Source organism: Dromiciops gliroides, chromosome 4 (assembly GCF_019393635.1).
Source record: "Dromiciops gliroides isolate mDroGli1 chromosome 4, mDroGli1.pri, whole genome shotgun sequence".
NCBI lineage: Eukaryota > Metazoa > Chordata > Mammalia > Microbiotheria > Microbiotheriidae > Dromiciops > Dromiciops gliroides.
This window is the reverse complement of record NC_057864.1, coordinates 220,983,089-221,003,521: the sequence shown is the minus strand read 5'-3', so window position 1 is coordinate 221,003,521 and position 20,433 is coordinate 220,983,089. Positions and strand designations below refer to the sequence as shown.

At 44.2% G+C, this 20,433-nt stretch overlaps 1 protein-coding gene across 1 annotated transcript; it reads left to right on the top strand.

The window, feature by feature from the left end:
* The first annotated feature begins 54 nt into the window (after positions 1-54).
* TMC8 (transmembrane channel like 8) lies at positions 55-18,682 on the top strand. Its single transcript, XM_043999686.1, is given in 21 exon segments — positions 55-117; positions 3,395-3,610; positions 4,667-4,815; positions 6,217-6,366; positions 8,371-8,453; positions 9,010-9,146; positions 9,595-9,742; positions 10,342-10,512; positions 11,189-11,328; positions 13,179-13,305; positions 13,865-13,962; positions 14,705-14,753; positions 14,756-14,811; positions 14,813-14,897; positions 15,791-15,921; positions 16,011-16,169; position 16,410; positions 17,137-17,185; positions 17,188-17,213; positions 17,387-17,530; positions 17,532-18,682. Coding segments are annotated over 20 exon segments (2,286 nt in total). The 5' UTR covers positions 55-117; positions 3,395-3,443; the 3' UTR covers positions 17,748-18,682.
* The last annotated feature ends 1,751 nt before the right edge of the window (positions 18,683-20,433 follow it).

The window sequence follows — 20,433 nt, the reverse complement described above, 5'->3', positions numbered from 1 at the left end:
CCTCTCCACCCTCACCTTCCCCCACCCCCAGCTTACTATCAATTCAGTAGAGTAAGGCATGCATCACAGAGAGAGAGGCATTGCATCAGTCTGCACCCAAGGAACGCAACAAATCCTGTGAGTATGGGCACCAGAGGGGAATCAATCAGACGGGAGTTATTAGAGCAGGGGGCTATTCAGAGGGAATTGTGGGATAGGCAGATGGGAAGTGTAGGACCCCAGCACGGTCAGATCAGAGCAGGTCCACCTTAGATCTGGGGACAAAGAAACCCCTACCTAAGTCTCAAACCCCATTATCTCAGCTCAAGATCCTTTCTGTGGCATAACTGTGCAGGAAGAAAATATTCTTTCAGCTGGCAGAGGTAAAGGGCGGGGGAGGTATCTTTCAGTTCACTCCATTTTCCTTACCTTTGGATAAAGACAGTTGTGGGAGGAGTCGGAGGGGTGGAGAGAGAAGCAGAGCAGGGACCTGGGAAGGGTGGGGCCCCGAGAGAGAAAGGGTCCCTGATATTCTGGGGACCCAGGACTCTACACCATCTACAATGTATCTGTGGTCTTTTTCTCAGGGGGACCTAAGTCTCATCCCTAAAGAGGAAAATTGAAATATGGAAGTAGGAAGAAACTTGCCCTCGTCCAAAGGACAGACAGCTCCCAAATCCTGCTGCAGTCCACAGGAACCCTGGGCTTCCAGTTTATCTATTGCCTCCTGAATTTGATTAGTCCTACTTAGCATTGCCTACATTAGACTTCCAAAGAAAGCCCTTTCTCCTCAACTTAGAGATGGAGAAACTGAAGGCAATGGGGTCAAGTGACTTCAATTTTTAAAAGAAAGTTTCCAAAAATAGAAAGAAAAAAAGAAGTTTTATTGATACTTATTGTGCTTGCATCACAGTCACTTCCTCTCTCTTTCCTTATTGAGCCCTCTCTTTTCAACAAAGAAAATTTCCATTTTTGGAAACAAAGTTAGGTCTTCCCAACCATTTAGGGGTTAAGGCAAAAAATAATGAAATTGCATAGGTAATAGGTAAAACAAACAAAGTATCCTAAGAAGCTTTTTAGGTTTTAGTCTCTAACTGGTTTGGGTGATGTCAGTGGCAAAGACCTTGAGATTTGGTCCTCTAGGGAGAACAATAAGAAGCTATAGCTTTCCTGTTGGATTCTGCTTATGAATTTTGACTGTGGGGTCAGGGTGGAGGGCAAGAATTTAACATGGAATCTATTGTGAAAGAGAAAAAGGTTTCAATTTATCAATATAACTACAAATGCATGTATACAGTTCATGAAGGAAAGTTGGATTACTTACTTAGAAAAACTCTAAACTACATGTATATTGGAAACAGGGGTAGAGCAGTATAGAGAAAGAATAGACATTGCAGAATCGCTGCAATGTTAGTGTTTTAATGGCTGTCCCTTGGGGGAAGGAAGTTAGTTTTATCTCTTCTCCAAGACCTTCATTGGTGTTTCTATTGTCATTCCGGCAATAAGCATTTAAGCACCAACCACTACCACAACTCTAGAGTTGTTTCCTTTTAGTCATCTTTCCTTTTACATTGCTGTAGTCTGAGTGTTTCCCTGATTCTGTGATTCTATTTATCTGGCTCTGTATCAGTTAAAACACATCTTCCTACATTTCTTTGAATTCTTCATGTGTCATTTCTTACTGTACAATTATATTTTATTACCTTGATATGTCACAGGGTTTTTTTTTTCAGTCATTTCCCAACTAATGGACACCCACTTTCCCCCCAGTTCTTTACTGCCATGAAAAGGACTGCTAGGAATATCATGTTATATATGGGACTTTTGTTACTGTCCTAGATTTCCTTGGGACATATGCCCAACAAGGGGCTTGATTGAAGGAATGAAAGAAAACATTTATTAAGCATTTACTGAGCATTGGGATAGAAGAGGCAAGGTTGTGTCTACTCTCAAGAAGCTCACCTTTTTTTGCAAATTGAATTTTTTTTCAATGAACAAAAAATTGTTTTTCTCTTCTTCCCTCCTTCCCCCACCCCAATGAAAAAGAAAGAAAAACAAAACCTTTGTAGCAAGAATGCATAGTCAAGCATATCCAATTCCCTCATTCACTGTGTCCTAAAAATTTGTTTCAATCCATACTGTAAGCTCCATTATTTTAGCATGTTTCATCATGAATCCTCTGGAATAGTGTTTGGTCAAAGATTTTAAGTCTTTCACAGTTGTTTGCCTTTAAAATGTTGTAATTATTTAAATTATTCTCTTTCTGCTCCCTTCATTCTGTATCAGTTCATACAATTATTTCCAGATTTCTTTGAAACCAACCCCTTCATCATTTCTTACAGCACAATTGTATGCCATTACATTTATATACCGCAATTTGTTCAGCCATTCCCAATTGATGAGCATCCTCTTAGTTTCCGGTTCTTTGTCACCACAAAAAGAGCTGCTAGAAATATTTCTGTATGAATGGGAAAGAGCTCACATTCTAATGAGAAAGGCAGCACATAGGAGGTTTCAGCTGCAAGGCAGATTGGAAAGGTCCTATGGTCCTTACGATGTAGCAGCAAAGCAGATAGTAATGCATCTTCTTTCATTTTAGTTCTTCTGATAAAATCATTTTATATTCAGATGCTGTGCTAGTTAACAGTGACAAAAACTTTGGTGGAATAACTTTGCTTTTTAGGTCTTCCATAGCTGTGATTGCTGAGGAGAAAGAGGTAACAGCACCCACAGAGGTAGTTACAATTCATATCTCCAAGGGGATTTCTTCTTGGGATAATGTCTACAAGAGCCAGGCAGAAGTATGAATGGTTGGAAGAGTGCTGCGCTTTGGGAGTTCTTAGGCTTACCTACCTGTTGGTGGCAGTTAGCAGCTAGTGTTGGAGTAGGCAAGAAATTGTTGGGTCAAAGGGTAGGAAAAGCTTAGTCACTTTTCTTGCATAATTTCATACTGATTTCCAGAATTATTGAACCACTTTACAACTCCACCAACAATGCAACAGTGTCGGTCTTGTAACATTAACTATTCTCATATTTTTTTTTCCATCTTTGCTAATTTTTGTTTTCAGATTTCAATTTCAGATGAAACCTTAGAGTTGTTTTAATTTCTATTTCTCTTGACCATTAATGATTTGGAGAATATTTTCATGTGATCATTTATAGTTCGTGAATTTTTTTAACTTCATGTTTTTTGACTGTTTCTTTTTGGGGAATGGCTCTTGGTGTTTGTTATATGTTTGTATCCAAGTGACCTATAATTTCTATGGTATAAGGAACTTCCTGAGAGGAAGGAACTCCTTCTGTCAGTGCTTCTTGAATGATTCCCTGAACTCTAGACCCTTATTTCTCCCAACCTGCTCTCTTCATGACCATAACAAAACCTCAAAACCAATTCCAATCTCTATATACTTCTCAGGTGAGCACCCAGCACCTATTTACCCTTTGGGGTCAAAGCTTCTGCAGAGATGACCTCTTTTCTCCAAAGACAGAGGTCTAGCCAATCAGACCTAGAACCTCCTGAATTTGCATCAATGGGCGAAGTGCTTTCGGAGGAGGAGATGGAGAGAATATGCAGCACCAAGGTAGCATTACAGGCACTGCCCTATGCCATGATGGACAAACGGCTCATCAGGTGGGTTTTCTAGAGAAGCTCTTAGCAGAGGCAGGAATGATGCCCAAGGGTGCTTTGCTAGTCATTGGTCTGCATCTCTGGTATGGGTGAGAAGTGGAGGTACTGTTCAGAGAGCTTAAAGGAAGGTAAATGAGAAGAAGAGAAATGGGGTGTAGAGGGAGGGAGAATAAGTAGAGAAAAAGGAAAAAGGAGCAAGCTTGTGCCACCAATCCTGAGATGACCAGCTAGCTCAACTTAATAAACATTTATCGGCTAGGTGCTGATTCGTGTGAATATTTTTTAATTTCTGCTATTCACAGATATAATTGTATAAAATATGGTGATGGGTTCCATCCCAGTGGAAACATGCAGGGCAAATTCAAACAAGGCAACCACTTTAGGGGTTCAAATTCAAACTAATCAGAACCTAGCTGCATTAGGCTTCTTCTGTGGGCAAGGCCCCAGGGGACTCAGAGACAAAAATAGTCACTCCTCTAAAGGAGCCTACATTCTGCTGAGGGGATATGACAGAAAGGGATTGCACCACAGTGGGAAAATTATTAGGGCTGAAGTCAGAGGAGCTGGGTTCAAATTTTGCCACTTGCTACCTTTGTGTCTTTGGGCAAACCGCTTAATTTTCCCCAACCTACAAAATGTAAAGGTTGAACTATGATCTTATGTGAACCGGGAAATCTAGGTAAGAGATGATAAATACATGGAAATCAGGTTTCATGAAGGAGTTGATCCCTACATAATTAGCTTTGAGGGAAGAGAAAGCTTCTGAGAGGCAGAGAGGAGGGGGGACTGCATTCCACAGATGGCTAATGGCCTATCCCAATGTATGGAGGCAGGAAATAGAATGTCACAGTCAGGGAACCAGTAGCTGATTTTTTGCTAGAACATAGCATTAATCTAGAGGAATCATGTAGAATGAGGATGTAATCATGCATGCCTCTCTCACCTCGCTCCAGTGCCAAAAAATTTCCAAACCCTCTTTTGTCCTGGAAGTAGGTAAAGAGCATAGGCAAGAAGCTGGAAATTAGAGGTGCCCCCTTCACCACCATCCCGTTCTCCCAGGCACCTCCGGCAGCCAGACGGGGTAAAGGCCTCTTTCTGGGAACAGTGGAAGAAGAAATGGCAACAAGTCCATCAGCAGTTCCTGGATGTGGGCCAGAGGCTGACAGGAACCTTTGGGCTCTGGAAGACTGACCTCTATGAGATTGGTGGTAGGATCCCCGTCCCCCCCCCAAAAAAAAGCCTTCTCTAATACTTCTAATTGTCCTACCCTGCCCTGCCCATCACAGTCAGACAGGGGAGAAGTAGTCTCAATGTCCAATTCTGAACATGATGTGGGAACATGACCACATCGGTGCTATTGATCAAATCCCAGATCTTCAAAGGCACAGTCTAGACTCCTCCTGCCAATCCACCCCCTAAACTCTGGGTGGTTATTCTGGATCTAGTAAGAGGAGTTATGTTCCCAGCCCAACCTTACTTCAAATCCCTGCCAAGGAACCTGAGGAAAGGTGCCTGTGGGAGCTGTGGTCCAGGCCCACTGCTGGGACTCAGGGAGCAAACCTTTAGGACTGACTTGATGCCCCAAAGACCTGAGGTTTGTGTATGGTCACCTAAGGCAAACAGGTGAATTGCTCTCTGAATTGAACTCTCTCTGGCTCCCCCATCTCCTTCTCTCCATCTCCCCAATTGAACTTATGCTTTGGAGCCCCACCCCTTTTTTTGCCCCATTGGGTGACCTTTCCTACTTATTTTAATCTTATGTCACCAATATAAAAATGAGGGTGGCTATACATGTGATACCATCCAGGATTTATATACCCCTGTCCAAATCAACAACAGCAGCAACAACTAGCATTTACCAAGTACCCTCTGGGTACGGAGCCCAGTATTGGGCTCTGGGGATAGGAGAGAAACAAAGTTCAGCTAGGATAATCCCTGTCATTATGAAGCTTATGGTATCATAGGGATGACTTTGGACCCCTCCCATATACATGCAGAGCTCTGTCCTTGGCCAACTCTATGCCCTTGGATCCTTCCCCCTCCCCCCCCATCCTCAATCTAAGGATCTAGCAGGTATGGGCAGAAGCCTTTTGGGAGCCAGGCCTTTGAGAGGGGCTTAGTCTAAAGAAGGCATGAGGATTCAAATCCCACCCCTTCTGATACACCCTCTCCCAAACTGTGAGAATCAGAGTGCTACCAACCTGCTGAGAAAGATATTGCAGGGAAGCTCTGCCATGAAAAGAACACATGTGACACATATGCTTTGTAGGGAGCAGCTATCTGAACAGTTCAATTTGAAAAGCCCTCTCCATTGCATCAGCTCCTACCCATAGATGAGCTGGTAAATATTTAACAACCAGCTTGGGGTTGGGGGATGTAATATGTACATGACACGCTTCTCGGTTTAATCTGAATTATTAACATTTTCTTCATCACTTTCTTAAGTCTAGACAACTAACAAAACAAATTTCAGAGGTGTCAATGTTAACACTGAAAATTTAACAATCAGCTCTCCAGAAGTAGAACTGGTTCCTGCAGGTCCCAGGGCTCCACACCCCACCCTCATCCTATCTGTTCCAAGCCACCTTCCCTACCCCTTTGCTCTACAGGGCTCTTTGGCACAGGGATCCAGTCCTATTTCACTTTCCTTCGTTTCCTGATGGTCCTCAACCTGCTCACCTTTCTGCTAACCACCAGTTTAGTGCTGCTGCCTCTGGCTTGGCTCCACTTGCCCGACCCAGGCCCTGCCCCCAACATCTGTGAGTAACTGCTTCACTCTCCCAGCCCAGTTCCCAACCCGTGACCTCAAATTCTATCCTTCCTGGCTTGGCCTGCTCTAGAGTGTCCTGGTTTGGGGGAGGGGTTGTGGGGGGGGAGGGATAGTAGGATACTGGTTTCCCCTCCACACATCCCCAGAGCTAAGGTCAAATTACCCTAATACAGAAATGTTTAATCTTTGAAGAAATTAATAGGATATATAGGATTGCCAAGGAAAGCAATATATTGAAATATAATTATTAAAATATTTGTTTAAAAAAAACACACACACATATATATATATATATGTATATGTATAGAGATATATAGATATAACCTATATCAGATTACCTGCTGTCTAGGGGAGGGGGGAGGGAGGGGTGGGAGGGAGAAAAATCTGAAATTGTAAAGCATGTATAAACAAAAGTTGAGAACTATCTTTACATGTAATGGAAAAAATAAAATACCTCATACATAAAAAAAAAAAAAACACATACAAGCTAAAGGAACCCAGGTTAAGAACCCCTGCAGAGAGCATAAGGGTATTTGTTCAAATAATACCAAGAGGTTAAGAAGCATTTGGAGGGGGGGAGGGGAAAAGGTTACACCTTGTACCTGACCTGTAGTAGGTAGCATCAAGGAAAATATCATCAACTGCCCACCCGAAGAATGTTTGTGACCCCAAGTTATGGGAATTGGTCTAGCCTTCTGTGGGGTGAGGATTCTACTCTTCCCAGGTAATAATAATCATAATCTTTAATATTTATATTGTGCTCACTATGTACCAGTTACTGTGCTAAGTGTTTTATAATTATTTTCTCATTTCATCCTCACAACAACCTTACAAGTGTATGTGCTGTGATGAATGTGTAGGTGCTGTCATTAATCTCTATTTTATAGATGTGGAAAACAAGGAAAACAGGTTAAGTGACTTGCCCAGGGTCACACAGCTAGTATGTATCTGAGGCAAGATTTGAACTTCAGGCCTAGAACTTCATGCACTGCACCATGTCACTGCTAGTTTGAGAGGCCCCAGACATAGCAGATGAGAACAGTCCTTGAAGGAGACTCCATTAGTACTTTGCTTTGCATCTTGCCATATACCTGAGCAACTAAGCATGAGACTTTGACCAAGAGGCTTTGGCTAACAGGCTAACATGATGTAAGAGAATTTTAGTTAGGATGCTCACCTTCAAGCTCTGGCCCCAGTGTTAACTACCTTAGACAAATCATTTTACCTCTCTGGGCCTCAATCCCTCAATTCCTTCAAATATAAAATGAGGGGGTTGCTCACCTAGCCCAAGCATTTTTCAACAATCTGATAACCAGCTTTGTCTGGTCAACCTTTCTCTCCCTCCTCTGGGGTAAAGAGATCTGAATTGGTGAGGTGATATTAGAAAAGTGGAGGGGGGCGTAGCTAGGTGCTGCAGTGGATAAAGCACCGGCCCTGGATTCAAGAGGACCTGAGTTCAAATACAGCCTCAGACACTTGACACTTACTTGCTGTATAACCCTGGGCAAGTCACTTAAGCCTCATTGCACTGACAAAAAAAAAAAAAAGAAAAGTGGGGAGGTGAGGAAGCTGTGTGACCTTGAGTGAATTTTTAAAAGCTTGTGCCATTTTACTCTGAGCCAAAACTAGCAAGGGTTTTTTTGTTTGTTTTTTGTCCAGGGCAAACAGCACAAAATGTATCCTCAAGTTAACTTATAGTTTGGATACTTGATGGCACAGACCTCATGAGGCTGATGCTAGAGAGGCCACTGAGAAGAGGCAGGCTCAGGGGAAGCTCATCTGAAAGGCAGCCAGATTTGGGGAAGGAAAAACCACCCTCTCGTAACTTCCGTTTTTAACTAACTAGGTGCTAACCTCAGTTGTTTCTACATTTCTGAAGGACTGTTAAGTATTGTCAACACCCTCTAATTTGTGTCATCCTGAAGCAAATCCCTGATTGCTCTACCCTCCTTGTGGCACTGCTTTCTACCTAACCTGTTCCTCTTTCTCCTAGCATACTACTGTCCCAGCAGTCCTGAGCCTGAGTCTAATCTGACCCAGATCCACTTGCACTTGTGGGATGTCTTCACTGGCAGGGTAAGTGTGACTTTGTCTAAACAGAGGAGTAGAGAGAAGGTAGGAGAAGGGAAAGGGGGAAGGCAGCTTCAGGCTACTCCAGGCTAACAAACCAAGCCCCTAAATCTTTTAGGGGTATCTTAGATCAGAGTGGCCCAAAAAGCACAGACCTATTTTCAGGCAGGGCCAATTTGTCCGCAGGCTCAGGCCAGAGTGTTCTCATCTTTCTCAACACCCCACAGAAGGTCAGGTGGGCTACCCTATGCGCCCCTATGCATGCTCTTCTCATCTAAGAAAATCTGACCCTGGGGGCAGCTAGGTGGAGCATTGGATAAAGCACTGGCCCTGGATTCAGGAGAACCTGAGTTCAAATCCGACCTCAGACACTTTACACTTACTAGCTGTGTAACCCTGGGCAAGTCACTTAACCCCCATAGCCCCACCAAAAAAAAAGAAAATCTGACCCTGCTCAAAGCCTGGGAGAGGGAGATCATGATCAGGCTGAGGGATGGGGGGGAGGGTAGATGATCTCTTAGTCTCTGAGATGGGGTATGCCCTTCCTTGTACCCTCTTTCAGGCTCTCAGCAACACCTACCTTTTCTATGGCTCATATCGAATGGGACCAGAGAGTGATTCCCAGTACAGTGTTCGCCTGGCCTACCTCCTCAGTCCGCTAACCTCCCTGCTCCTCTGCTTCTGTGGGACTGTGCGACGGTGAGATTAGAACTCTTGCTCCCTACCCACTTCTCCATGTTCCTGTCCCACATCTAGGTTCCTTCTCCTCCCTAAAACTTAGCTCCATTTGTCTAGACCAAATTCATTTGTACCTGTTGGCATCTTTTCTGACTGGGGCTGCCCGGTGACCACGGGGGTGTTATACATCCCTGGCTGCGAGCCCCCTCAATGCAGTCGCCTCTGTATGCCTCCCCATCTCTGTTCAGTGCCCAGGAAGGGCTGCGACTTGGAGTTTCTTAGTCTGTGGGGTGGACAGAATGACTGCCTGGAGGTCTAGAGGAGAGATGGCCATAGGGGCTTGAGAGGATCTGGAGTACTGTTCTGGCTCCTTCCTTCCCCCAGCTCCCAAGAAAGGCACACGCACATGACCATGCACATGCATGCACACACACTCAGGCATGCACTCATATATAGCTATTCTGTCTAGCATGGTGAAGGGGCTACTCCATAAGCAATTGCTGAGCAAGGATTACAGGCCCCGGCTCAGCAGCAAGGTGTTTGTCTCCTGGGATTTCTGCATCCGAAGCAGGGAAGCTGCCATCATCAAGCAACACAGCATCAGCAATGATTTCAAGGTGCCACATCTGGGGCCCATGACACTGACGGGGTGGCGAGGGCAGTGCTTACAAGGGAAGTGGGGGACACGGTTAACCCACCCAAATACCTCAGCCTGGGTATAGAGGACATGAAGGGTCTTCATGAATCCTGGGCTTCTCAGAGCTAAAAGCCACAGGGAAGAGGAAGGAAGAAGTTGTGATTTCTTAGAATAATAAGTACAGAAGACAGAAAATATTCTCAGGGTAAGTGGCAGGAAACATGCCCTCAATCCATTTAGGGGGAGTAGTGGTCATGAAGAACCTAGAACAATGAGAGGCCTTGCATGGTGCAGGGAGCTGGGGAGCTTATCATTAGGGGATGTAGCTATAGAGAAAGGAAATGCATCCTAGGATGCATCTGACCCCACCAGGACCCCACTCCTATTCCTCATTTATAGTTCTCTCTAATACATGTCTATACCAGCCCTGTTCCTGTTCATCCCCTCAATTTTCTGACCATGTGCCTGTTTTAGGTATCATATGATCCTTTTTTGGGCCACAACCCTGTCCCTGTCCCCGTCCTTGCCCAGTCCTAACTACTCCCCCTCCCACCTTTATCATCTGTGTCCCCATTACAGATAGAACTCCAAGAGGAGCAGCACTCCCTGCAGATGCAGCAGCAGACAGGAAAGCAAAAGGCTCGGCAGCTTCTTTTTTATTTGGGGCTCAACATGTTCATTGGACTCCTGGTGGTCGGGGGTATCAGTGCTATCTATTGGGCCACAAAGTTCTCTCAGAACTACAAACATGTGAGTAAAAGTCTCCTTCTTGGGGCAGCTAGATGACTCAGTGGTAAAGCACCGGCCCTGGATTCAGGAGTACCTGAGTTCAAATCCGGCCTCAGACACTTGACACTTACTAGCTTTGTGACCCTGGGCAAGTCACTTAGCCCTCATTGCCCTGCAACAAACAAACAAACAACAACAACAAAAAAGTCTCCTTCTTCATGAGGGCCCATTGTTAAGCTCCCTCCTCTTCTGGGAACCGGCCTCCATGGAGGAAAACGGAATATTATGTGATAATATAACGATGGGGGAGTCTCACCTTAATCCCTCCGTGGCACAGATTCAAACCAAGATTCTTGAAAGCTACACCAGAAAAGCTCAAGCCATGAAAGGGCCTCCCAAACTGGAAAGTTCTCTGACTAGGACCAATGACAGGATCTGAATCATCAAGAACCAAAGTGCTGATTTTTTTTTTTTAATCAAAGCAACTCCTTAAAGATCTTCTACTGAGGCACAGGAACGATTGCAATTTGAATTAGTGTAAGATGTCGCCACACAATGAGTTCTTATAATATGGAAGTATGAGGTATCCCCTCCCTTCCTCCTCAGTCTGCCTCCTATGGGTTGTCTCATTCTGTAGAGCATCCTGCCTTCCAAGTTATTTACCCATCTTAAACTCCTCACCCCTCTCTTCTCCTAGGAGTCCCTCTCTTTGCTGCTTCAGTACCTGTCCCCTGGAGTCATTGCCCTTGTCAACAGTCTGGGGCCCCTGGTGTTTGGATTCCTGGTCCAACTGGAGAATTATCCTCCCAACACGGAGATCAATCTCATCCTTTTCTGGTCAGTACTACCTTCATAAGAGAGGATACGACCCCTGAGCTTCAGTTTGAAATGTTAGCACCTAATGGATCTATCTTTAGGCCAAAGTCAGAGAGACCTCCAAAAAAGAGGCTCCCTGAATTTGTGCCTCTTACCACCCAAGTATCTAAAAGAGGGATCTCCTTTTTAGACTGTTAGTCTTAGCACCTCAGTTCTTTCACTCCTTTTCAGTTGCATTCCTCTGTGGTAAGTCATGATCATATTATACTTAACTAGCTATTTATTGTAACAGGAAACAACTTGATCATAGGAATCCAAGGGTACAAACATAATACATAGAAGCAAATTTGGGGTACATGGTAGAATTAGAGACCATATTGATCTAGCTTAAAGCAGCAAAAATCGTACTTAGGATTTTCTCAAGTTCTGAATTGTTTCTGTCCAATTTTCCAAGCTTGGCCCCACCCAACCTGTCTTTCTCCACTTGCCTCTGAAAAGTTTATTTCATACACAAACTTTTGCATTCAAAACAAGCTCTGTAAACTCTGCTGGATGCTGAAGAAACAAGGTCCTTTCCTTTTCAGTTTCCCGGACAGTTGTACAAGTCCTAAAAGACTCATATTTCTAAGCATTTTGCTTAAAAAAGTTCAGCTCTCCTCATTCTTTCTAACTAACGTATGCTTTATCTCCTTGTTCATACGTCTTCCCAGGAGTGTCTTGTTTGATAAACACATGTTTATCATGTGTTAACAATTAAGAGCATATGCATTAGCATCTGGCATGTGAAAGATAGCTTTATCTCTGCCATAAAACCAGCATGACTGGGAGAGGGCTATTCATCACACCTTTCTATTTCTTGGAAATAATCCTTGAGAGCTTGGCTTCATCCATGATAGCTACTTTATTCTCCTACCAAACACCTCTGGATGTCCAGACTCTGTGGCATTCTTTCTTTTTTTTTTCTTTTTTTTTTTTTTTACATATAAGGTTTTTTATTTTTTCTGTTACATGTAAAGATAGTTCTCAACTTTTGTTTATACAAGCTTTACAATTTCAGATTTTTCCCTCTCCCTTCCCTCCCTCCCCCCTCCCCTAGACAGCAGGTAATCTGATATAGGTTATATCTATATATCTATATACATATACATATAGATATATCTATACACACACATATATATACACATAATAACATTAATCCTATTTCTGCATTAGTCCTGTTATAAGAGAAAAAATCAGAGCAATGATGAAAAACCTCAAAATAGAAAAAAAAAAACAGCACCAAAAACAAAAGAAATAGTATGGTTCATTCAGCATCTATACTCCACAGTTCTTTTTTTTTTTTTCTTGGATTTGGAGATCCTCTTCTATCATGAGTTCCCTGGAACTCTTCTGTACCATTGCATTGGTGAGAAGAATATAGTCCATCACAGTAGATCAACACTCAATGTTGATGATACTGTGTACAATGTTCTTCTGGTTCTGCTCATCTCACTCATCATCAGCTCACGCAAGACCCTCCAGGTTTCTCTGAACTCCTCCTGCTCATCATTTCTTACAGCACAATAGTATTCCATTGTATTCATATATGTGGCATTCTTTCTTAAAGGTCCTCCAGGAAAATAGTTTATCAGAAGTGGGTCTAGGGACCAACTCCTTCCAAAGTCAGAGGGTCACTAGAAGTTGAGAAGGGTGGTCTCAATCTCAGGCATGGCAGACCCCCTAAAGGACCACCCTGACTTCACCTTCTACTTCCACGGGGAATAGCTGCTCCCCAGGTCTGTGCTCACTCAGTCTTAGTGAGCTAGACCTGCAGTGGGTACCCCTGCAGGCTGGGTCTCCTCCTCTTCACACTATGACTTGCACTTCCACAGGTGCGTGGTTCTGAAGCTGTCTAGCTTGGGCATGTTCCTTTTTTCACTGAGACAACAAGCAGTACTATGCACTGGCAGAAGTGACCCTTCCAGCTGTATGCCCCATGACTACAATCAATGTGACCAGGTGACAAGCACCTCAGGTTGAAATGGAAGGAACCTAGGCTGCTGCCCCCTTTCTCTCAGAAGCCGGGAAAGTTAAGCATCAGAGCTGGTCAGGGACATGACTCAGATCCAGCCTTTGTGCATCCCCCCTTCTTAGATCTTTCCTTTTGGCTTCCCCTGCCTCCTTTGGAGACTGTATTTTGGCATAACACCTGAGGCACTGATGTCTCCCCTCCCTTCTCCATCACTGACCAGATCAATCAGCTACCTTACCTTCACGATGGGAATGTAACAGCAGAACTCGAGTGAGGGTAGTGCTCCCTGGGTATCCAATTTCTAAAAAGTGGAAGGCAGGGACAGCTAGGTGGCACAGTGGATAGAGCACCGGCCCTGGAATCAGGACTACCTGAGTTCAAATCTGGCCTCAGACACTTAATACTTACTAGCTGTGTGACCCTGGGCAAATCATTTAACCCCCATTGCCTCACTAAAAAAAAAAAAAAAGTGGAAGGCAGGTAGGCAAGATGACAGTGAGGAAAAGGGGGTAGGTTACTAGAGTCCTCTCTGTTTTCCACTTCCAGTGCTGGGAGAACTCAGTGGGTCAGGAGTTATACAAGTTGAGCATATTTGACTTCTTCCTCATGCTGGCCTTTGCCTTCCTGGTCACCCTGCCAAGGAGGTAAGAAACCTCACCTCCTTATCTTGCCCTGTCCTAATCACTCTGGAAGATGAGGAAAAAGAGGCTCAGAAAGATGGGTCAGAGATAGTAATAGGAAAGGAGTGTGTATATGTTCACTCTGTTTACCTGTATAAATATGGACAGGTATAAACCCATATTTTATATGAATGTATATGCGACATCACAAAATCTGGATCCAAAATGTGTATATACCTGTGATTAGTATATGTATGAGAGAGAGAGGAGAGAGAGAGGAAAAAGAAGAAGAAAAAGGAGGAGGAAGGAGGGATAGAAAGGTATAAAGGTGAGAAAGAAGGGAAAGAGGAAGAGAGGAGGGAGGCAGAAAGGAGGAGGGACAGAGGGAGGGGAGGAAGGAGAGAAGGGAGGAGAGGGAACAGAGAAGGGTAGAAGAGAAAAAGGGAAACAGAGAAGAGGAGGAAGGGAGAGAGAGAGAGGGAGGGAGACAGAGACGAGAGACAAAGACAAAGAGAGAATGTATGTGACAAAAGCATGAGAAAAAATATCAAACAGTATCTGGGCCACCCACAGGAAACTATGCTCTATATGGATGCCTTGTTGACCTTGGACACACACTTCTGCTCACTGGCCTTAGTCCTCTTCCTTCAACTTTGACATCCTACAGTTCCATGATTTTAAGTAGGAGATCAACATCTCTTACTTCTTTGCATATATGATGCCTAGGGGGTACTCACTGGTTCCCTTGCTCCCCACCTCACTTCAGGCTGCTGGTAGATCATGTAGACGGCCAGTTTTGGGGCTGGCTGGGGCAGGAGAGGAATTTTTGGTACCCAAGAATGTGCTGGACATTGTGGCGGACAGACGGTTACCTTGATGGGGCTTTCTACTGCCCCCTACTACCCCTGCTCAGCAGCATCTTCATCTTCTTCACTTTTTTATGTCAGAAAAGGTAAGAAGCTGGCAGCTAGATGCGCAGTGGGATAGAGCAGCACGGCCCTGGATTCAGGAGTACCTGAGTTCAAATATCCGGCCTCAGACACTTAACACTTACTAGCTTGTGACCCGGGCAAGTCACTTAACCCCACTGCCCCGCAAAGAAAAAAAAAAAAGGTAAGAAGCCATTAGTGGACAGGGAAGATAAGCATTTATATAGTGCCAACTTAGTTCCAGTGTAAATTGCTAAGCATTTTACAAATATTAGTTCAGTTGATTCTCCTGAAGGGTGGGTTGTTACCTTCCATTTTACAGTTTGAAGAAACTGAGGCAAACAGATTAAGTGATTTTCAGTGTCTGAGATAGGATTAGAACTCCATTCTTCCTGACTCCAGACCCGAGTTGCCCTATTCATTGTGTACCTAGTTGCCCCCTGTAGTGGGACATAGGGAAGGAAAGTAGAGAAGCAAAGACCAGGTAAATTTGAGGTAGGAGAATATAATAAGTAAACTATCTCTAAGTCCAGGGGGAAAATAAGAACTTAAATAAAATTTTTTTTTCCCTGATGAAATTCAGGTTGAGAAATGTGTCCACATGACAGAAAGAACAGTGTCCCCTGCATGCACCTTGTTGGTTGTCTCCCAGTAGAGTACTGCCTAAGCTAAGGCCAATGGATACCCAGACCCTGGTGAGATGACAGGACAGGAAAAAGAAGTAGAAGGACACTTCCAAGACAACAGAAAGAGGAATGTACAACCTTCCCATGTTGCTCCCTGGAGCAAAAGCCCCAGTTGCTCACCCCTAGTTATGGCTCTGAAAGAAATGTGCTTAGGCAAATGTGAAGACATTGGGCAGTGAAGTCTCAGTAAGCACTGGGTTATGATCATTCTGCCTTTTAAATCTCACGTCCTAATAGTACACACTCCTCAAGAACTGCAGGCCTTCCCCTCGTCTCTTCCAAGCCTCCAGCGCCACCTTCTTCTTCCAGCTGGTCCTCTTGCTGGGCCTCCTGGTGGCATCTGTGCCTCTGCTGTATGTCATCAGCAGGTAAGAAGTTTCAGGGGTAGGGGGATCCCTTATGGGGACATCTGCCCTCCTCCAGCCTCCTTGATCTTTCTCCTCCATTTCCCCCACAGTATCCCCTCCTCTGTAAACTGCGGCCTCTTCTCCAACTACTCAGCACCCTGGCAGGTGGTTCCAGAGGCAGTGGCCATTCGACTTTCACCATCAGTCCAGAAAGTCTTTTACTTTGTTGGTTCCAATGGCTTCTGGTACCCCATTCTCATCTTCCTTAGGTACCATCTCTGGGGCAGAGGAGGGGATGGGGTTCAGGAGCCAAAGGACAAGAGGCAGATGCACCTGGGACCTAGCACATTCTGACAGCGCTTCTGCTTATACAAACATTAGGTTTTCCCTAGTGCCTAGAACTGTGCTCTTTATAAGAGGTGCTTGGTGCATATTGTGTTAAATGAATAAGATCGGCCTGATATTTGTGAAGTTTGGGAAACACAGAGAGAACTGCAAAAGAGGCTGAGCGTCAAAATTTTAGTGTAGGAATTCTGTACAAAAGGGGCCCCTGAAGTAATTCTATAAGCCAGGGAGAGAGCCTTTGCATGAAGATCACTGGCTCTCTGAGAGCTGCCAATCAAGCTATCTAGTGAAGTTTTCATTCTTATATTCTTACCATGCTGGCTGCCCTGATGTTGATTGACATGTGCACCAACCAGGGACCAGAGGTGAGAGGAAACTAGAAATTTCCTCATCCTTCCCCTTTTTTTCTCTGGGCCTCAGTTTAACCATATGTAAAGTACCTTCTAATCTAAATCTATGATCCTATAATCATAAAAAAAAAACCCATAGTCATGCAAAAATTGTCTTGCTCCAGAAATAAAGTCAAGAATCCAAAAATTTGGACTTAGCGCCACTGAACGTTCTAAAGGAGGGGATTGGAAGAGTGAGACCTACCTATACTTTGTAGCCTGTTGCTCCAAAATGCCCCTTCAGGTTGATTTTAACCCTGCTGAAGAGAGAGTCAGGACACTGAGAGTAAGGATAGAGTGGTCCATTGTCTTGACTATGAAGTATGCTTATATAATGCAACTTAGGCATCTTGAGATCTGGAGGGACCTCAGATAGGGGAGGGTGGCTGCAGCTGGGACCTGAGTGGGATAAGAGAAATGCAGCCAAGGATAGGGAAGATGTTTCTAGGGCTGAATGAAGCATGGGATTTGTTACTTTCTTTTTTTCCCCGTTTCCTCAAAGCCTACTTTGACCGTATGCATCTCCCAATCGGGGGCCAACAAAAGGGCTATCAGGGTCTTAGGAGACAACTGCTATGGGTGAGTACAGTGCAGGAGCAGGGATGGGAGGGGCTCTGAATGCAGAGGATGAGCTGGGGTTGGGAAGGGATCCCTGAGCTGGAATCTACGACTTGAGTAGGCTTAACTAAGCAGGACTTAACTCCTTAACTAAGAGATTCATCTGAGAGCCCAGTCCTTGTCTCTCATTTTAGCAAGTACGGGAAAAATGGCACCTGGTGGGAGGACCTGTCACGACTTTCTGCAAGATTCAGGAGGGGTCTGTTTCTTGGGGGCCTGGATCCCCCATGTTCCCGATCTTCCCGTCCTCAGATCCTTCTGCCTCTGGATTCCCTTGCCACTGGATCTCCCAGGCCCAGATCATTCATGGCAGGATGCACTCATTCTCAGGTCACTAGTTTCTTCTCTTTTTTTTTTAATCTACCTACCCCTGAGTTTCTGGTCCCCCAGTCTTGTCACATGCACATTTCCCTTTCTTATCACCCCAGAGCTCTAGTCCCCGAGGGAGGTGAAGGGGAAGAGGCCTCAGCTGTGACCTTTTACTCCAAAGTGTGAGGCTCTAGTCTAGCCCAAGAGGAACTTCTGGGTGATCATGTTCCTAGTCTCTCCTCCCAGTCATAACCATTTTTTTTTTTATTGCACTGCTTTTTGAAACCACCTACCTTTTTTTCTCATATGTTCCTTGGTCACACAATTGACCTCCCACTAATGGGAGTCTTTCTTCTCTGGACCAGAGAAAGGCATCTGGAAGCATACTACTATACATATCTACATTTCCATATATTGTATGAATCAACGAGAAAGCATTTATTAAGTAAACTCTTACTATATGTTAGATACTACCCCAAGCTCTGGGGATACAGTCCCTGCCCCTCAAAAAGCTGATATTCTAAGGGAAGGGAGAGACAACACATAAAGAGGAGCTAGGAAGGAAAGAGGATGAGTACATGTGTTTTAGAAAATGGCTAGAGAAGTTTCTGGGCAAGATTTCAATCTATCGAGACAATAGTGGCCCAGGGTAGAGCCCATAGCGATCTAGACCAGTAAGCCAGAGAGAACCAATGAATTGGGATTCCCAACTTTGCCAGTTGATCTCAAATGTATTATTTAACCTTTGGGAGTGTTTTCTCATCTATAAAATGGGGTTGAGGCATAATTTTCCTTCCACCTCAACATGGATAATTTTGAAGATTAAGTGAGATTTTATACAGAGAGAGAGAGAGAGAAAGGAGAGAAAGGAATGCTTTGTAATCAATCATAAAGGCCTTCATAAATTCCAACTGGTTTTTTGTTTTTGTTTTTTTTTCAACTGTTATTATTTCCATGAGCTAGGGGAGTCTATGAAGTTTAGGCAGAACTGGAGGCCCCAAGTGAGATAGAGTAATGTGTCTGGAGTAGAATTGAGCCCCTCTTTAGATGGAACACACGTTCTCTGAAAAGAAGTTGTGCCCAGAGATCCTCCAGTCTCTGTTCCCATCCCTACTTAAGTCAATCACAGTACACTGCCCTGTACTCCCGAACTGTGGTATTGGGCCATGGCTACACATTTGCATTATCTTCCTCCCCAGCAGCCTCCCAACAAAGGACTTGGAAGAGGACTAGAGTTCCTGGTTCAGCCTTGTCTCAGCCCTCCTGGGTTTTCTGTGAGAAAGACCTGGACTAACATAGCTTAGGTGACTAATGGAGCATGTTTTCAGGTTCTCTTGTTAGCCAAGTCGGCCACACCTAGCTGATACATATATGGTCACCCAAGGTGACTAATCAACAGCCTTGCTGCACACTCACATTCCCTCCCTTTTTCCTCCTACCCATTCTTTATTCCAGGTTGGGTGGGGGCAACTGAATTCCTTTCGGTCTTGTCATACCCCTGAGAGCTAGTTTGTACCTGGGCCTGGGTAAATTGCCCTGAAATTTTATAGCATTGAAATATTTAGCATCACTGGAGGGGAAAAAGGATGACCTTTGTCCTACATTCCTGCTGCCTAGGCAAAATAGCCCAGCTCTTTTATGTGTATAAAATGGGGGAAGGTGAGTATTATAAGTAAAAATATTTACCTGACAGAGACCTTTCTAGGACATTATTTTGTAAACCTTAAAGCTCAGTGAGTTGGTAACTGGTAGCCCTCATGTAGTTCTATTGTCTAAACATTTACTATCTTCCTCTAGGACCCTGGAGAATAGATGATTTGGGAGAAAGATTCTAGCAAAGTGTTTCTGATGATTATCTTTCTCCCCTCACTGGAAAGCTCAGGGAGTGCTCCCTACGCAATTTTGGAGAAGAAGCCAAGTTGATAGGATGGAAGAATATATGAGACCTGTACACTGTCTATGCAGAACTAGCTGGTCTCGTTCCTTTCCACTGCCCCTTCGAAAAGAGGACTTTGCTGATAACAAAACAAGAAACAGGGCATGGGACGTGAATAGCTGGTGACAGACTGAGACAGATTGTTGGAGACCTGTGTTGTGAAAGCAGTAGAGAGCTTGGAGCAGAATGGAGACTGGGAAATTCAAAAAGAGAAGATTGTGAATCCCAACTCGCTGATGTGATTTCCATTGGGCTGGTGAGCTGGAGAGGGAAGGTTGATTTCTTCTCATTGATATTCCCTGCTTTTTACTATCCATAATCCCACAGACAGGATCACAGGATACATGGAATCACATGGGCATAGAGGTGTGCACACACACACTCCTTCGCTTACCTTCCCATACTCCTTTCTATGATCAATGGTTATGAACAATTAAGGAATTTTGTCTGCCACCTCCAAAGAACTAGGAGGGCAGTTGGAAAGAGATGGGTTTCATGGGGAACATGTGAACCATTTCCTGTCTTTTTTTTTTTTGCTATATTCAATAACTATGTGATCATGGTATCTTAAGTATCTGAGTTCTGTGGACATGGTGGAGGTGGTGTCCAAAGAGAATTGGGTTGAGGTAGTGGCTCCAAAAGCCATCCAGACATGGGGTGGGGAGGGAGGGTTTAAAGAGTCCAGACATGGGGTAAGGACTCTAGAAAATAGGGGTTTTTTACTATTTTAATATAATTTTTAATATTATTTTTAATATTTTGAGTAATATTTCAATTTCTTCCTTAGTTTAATTACATAGCTAGCCAGCATGCAGCTTGAAAACATAGGCTCTGCAGTATAGAAAAAGCCTAAGCATTGCAGGCTGCATAATCCTCTGGTGGTCACTGAAGATACTGCATGTCCTTTCAGGCGTGTGAATGACAGCTCAGTCATTG